We start from the raw sequence: 3,509 nt of genomic DNA on the forward strand, positions 1-3,509 counted from the left end.
CCTCCCGAGTGCTGGGCTTACAGGCGTGCGCCACCATGCCTGGCTGCGCTCTGCATTTTGCAGGGGTGCTGGGTGTCCAACTCAGGTCCTCACATTTGCATAGCAAACATTTTACTGACTGTACTGTCTCCCCAAAAGGAGCGTCATCATGTTCCTGTAGGGAGGTGAGTGGGTGGCGTCTGCAGACTAGGAACCCACAGCAGCTAAACAGGCAGGAGGCATGGACATGGCCAGACCAGCAGGCTCACCCCATGGAGCCTCTGTTGCTCTGGGCTGCCCCCTACAGGCACTGCCCCTTCCCTGCAGCAGAGAAATGCCCTGTCTGTCCTGCTAGTGAGCTGTCTCTGGGTCCAGCCTGGTCTTACTGGTGGCTACAGGCTCAGCCCTGGCAGGGCCTGGGGAGAACGGTGGTAGAGAGGACCTATGGGGACATTAGAAAAGGAGGCGTGTAATCATCGCACGCTCATCTGTAGGCAGTAGCCCCGAGGCTCTGGGCTCCCAGCCTGGCTACGCTGTGACTCAACTTCCCTCTTGGAGAGTCCCAGAGGCCCCCACAGCCGCCCCCACAGACTTGGACTTCTCTCTCCCCTCCTTGAGGTGGCCCCAGAGGACCCCTCTCATTGGCTCAGCCTAAGAGCCAGCCGTCCAGGAGGGGCATGGGGGTGTGGGAAAGGCCCTCCCCATCTGTAGGCTGGGGACTGGAATGTGCTGAGCAGGGCCAGGCCTAATCTCCATTCAACCCCTGGAGGCCACTGAGCCACTGCCGCAGGGCAGCTCCGGGGGTGGGGTGGGGGTGGGGCGAGAGGAGGGGAAACACACTCCCAGCATGGTGGGCAGTGCATAAATGGGTCAGACAAACCCCGTAAGGCCAGCCAGGGTTCCATAGGTGGTCACACGTTCCTCACCCTTTGAGGCAGATGGTGTGGTATGGGGGAGTGTCATACCCTTCCTACAAAGATGGGAGACTTGTCTCTAGACATCCTAAAACGTCACAGTGACTTCCCAGACAGACCCGAGGAAATGTGTTGAAAGGACCAATTGCCTCTGCTGGGGATGAATCAGGCAAGAGCTCTGCCACTAAGCCCTGTTTCCAGCCTTCTCTCTAGCAGGGGTTAGCCTGAGAGGGGTGGGTGAATGGGGCACAGAGGTCCATGTGACCCAGACAAGGTCCCCCCCTCCCCGGAGGTGGGGCTCCCGTGCCACGCCCCAGCGGGCTCTGCTATATCCCCAGCTGCCTCGTCCTTGCCACCGTGTCTGAGGGCAATGGCTTTGCAGGTGGGTAAGACCCATTGCCGTGGGATGCTGCCATGGGATGGAGAAGGAAGGGTGGGGGGCATCCGGCAGGCCACCTACTCCCGAATATAGAGCTTGGGGACATTCATGTCTTCAGACCCCCACCCGAGCAGCTGTGGGGGTAAGGTTTGGGTGGGTACGGGGTGGGGGTACCTGAATAACCAGTTCACTTGGAGGGGAGGTAGGAGGCTGCAGCCCTATGGAGGTTTCTGTCCCCTGTGTTTTGCCTTCAGTTTGAAGCCTTCGGTGCAGGTGGCCTGGCCCCGGGCTGGAGCCTGACAGTTCAGGGACATGCAGATGCTAGAGATGACAAGTAAGAGCCTCCTCCCTCACTTCCTGGGGCAGCGGTAGGGACCCTCCAGTCACACAGGGGTGTTTTTGTTTTTGTTTCTTTGTTTGTTTGGTTTGGTTTTTCGAGACAGGGTCTCTCTGTTTAGCCTTGACTGTCCGGGACTCGCTTTGTAGACCAGGCTGGCCTCGAACTCACAGCGATCCGCCTGCCTCTGCCTCCCGAGTGCTGGGATTAAAGGCGTGCGCCACCACCGCCCCGGCTCCAGTCACACTTCCACACTCCCCACCCACAGGTTTGAGATCAACTTCTTAACGGACTCTGGAGACATCGCCTTCCACGTCAAACCCCGATTCTCCAGCGCCACGGTGGTGGGCAACGCCTTCCAGGGAGGACGCTGGGGACAGGAGGAGGTGTCCAGCGCATTCCCGCTGACCCTGGGAGAGCCCTTTGAGGTGATGGGGCCCGTGGGAGGAGGAAGAAGAGGTAGGAATGGGGCACCCAAGGCCCATGGAGAAAGGGACTCTTGTGGATATTTATATGGGTTGGTGCCATGATCTCTGCGGGGCCTGAGTGGCTTCCTTTTCCTCAGTTTCCCTGGGGTGCTTCTCTCTCTGGCTGCCAACCAGGGGTCCTCAGCTGGGAACTCAGGGTCAGGTGGGCTATACTGTCCTTTGCCAAGTAGCTGGGAAGGCTTACTGCTGTGCCTTCCCCACAGATGGAGGTGAGCGTAGATGCAGAACACTTCCACGTTTATGCCCAGGAACAAAAGGTACTCCAGTTCCCTCACCGTCACCGGCCACTGGCCACCATCACCAGAGTGCAGGTGCTCAGCGACCATCGGCTGGCCCAGGTGGAGCTGGCCAAGCGGAGCCTGAGCTGGGGGTAATGCGCCCACCGTGTCCTCCCACACACCTCATCAGGGGACTCCTATTCACCTGCACCCTGGGTGGCCATAGTGTGCCACCCTCTCCTGGCCTTGCATATCTGTTTTCCTCCCCACCCGCCCCCACCGTCCTTCACCCTCTCTCACCCCGAGTTGTCCACATCTGGTCAGAGCAAGCAGAGCTAAGACCTGAATGTTGGATTCTTGCAGGGATGGGGGCTACTGAGCGCACTGGACCACAGCCTACAAGAGTCAGCCTTGGCCATCTTGTATCCCCTGCCCCCTGGAGCCACACGCTATAGAAGCCGGGAAACCGAGGCTCTGTGTGAACCCCCAGCTTTTACCTTTAATAAACTATGAGCAGGTTACAGTCCTGGCTGCTGTGGGGATGGGGACACGGGGCAGGGCTGCCATAGCCCCAGATGTGTCCGCCAGGGCAACGGGATTCTTGAGACCAGTCTCTGACACTCACATGACCCTGTCATGGAACGGAGCATGGCCACTGTGTCCCCTCCAGACTCCACCCAGAGTGGAAAGGAGACTTTAGCCCCGCCTGTGAGGAGCTGGCGCAGGGCTCTGGCCAAGGCTAAGATGTCACTTCAGAAGCCCTGAGGCTTCCTGGAAGCTTCCTCCTCCCCCAGCTTCCCATTGGAGTCCTTCCTGTTTCCGCTTGTCCCACCTGGAAGGGAGCCGTGCTCCTGCCCCTGTCCACTTGTGTGCGCGTGCTTGCGTGCGTGCATGGGTGCATGTGTGTGTTTGAGTGCGTGCGTGCGTGCGTGCGTGCGTGCGTGCGTGCGTGTGTGTGCGTGTGTGCGCACTCGCGCGTGTGTGTGCACGTGCATGCATGTGAGTGTGTGTGTGACTGTGTGTGTTTGTCTGTGAGACAGCCAGGCACAGGATAGTGAGAGGGAGGGAAGGAGGACCCTGAGGACCACAGACAGGAACTGAGCTCAGCCTTCAGCCTCCCAGCTCTGCAGCACTCACAAATCCTCCATCTAGGACTGGAGAGATGGCTCGGAGGTTAAGAGCACTGGCTGCACA

At 59.4% G+C, this 3,509-nt stretch overlaps 1 protein-coding gene across 2 annotated transcripts; it reads left to right on the forward strand.

The window, feature by feature from the left end:
* Positions 1 to 866: 866 nt before the first annotated feature.
* On the forward strand, positions 867 to 2,834 carry GRIFIN (galectin-related inter-fiber protein; the record flags this gene model as incomplete). 2 transcript variants are annotated; one of them, XM_084761282.1, is made up of 5 exons in its annotated part: positions 867 to 1,275; positions 1,527 to 1,606; positions 1,878 to 2,037; positions 2,301 to 2,467; positions 2,679 to 2,834. In XM_084761282.1, exons 1-5 carry the CDS (start codon positions 1,135 to 1,137, stop codon positions 2,692 to 2,694), a joined length of 564 nt encoding a protein of 187 aa, XP_084617408.1. In that variant the 5' UTR covers positions 867 to 1,134. The 2 variants fall into 2 exon arrangements, with proteins under 2 accessions (XP_084617408.1, XP_084617409.1); XM_084761283.1 differs by lacking the exon at positions 2,679 to 2,834 and having other exon boundaries at positions 2,301 to 2,471.
* Positions 2,835 to 3,509: the final 675 nt, after the last annotated feature.

The sequence above is a fragment of the Acomys minous genome (assembly GCF_964271855.1).
Source record: "Acomys minous genome assembly, chromosome: 16".
Taxonomy (NCBI): Eukaryota; Metazoa; Chordata; class Mammalia; order Rodentia; family Muridae; genus Acomys; species Acomys minous.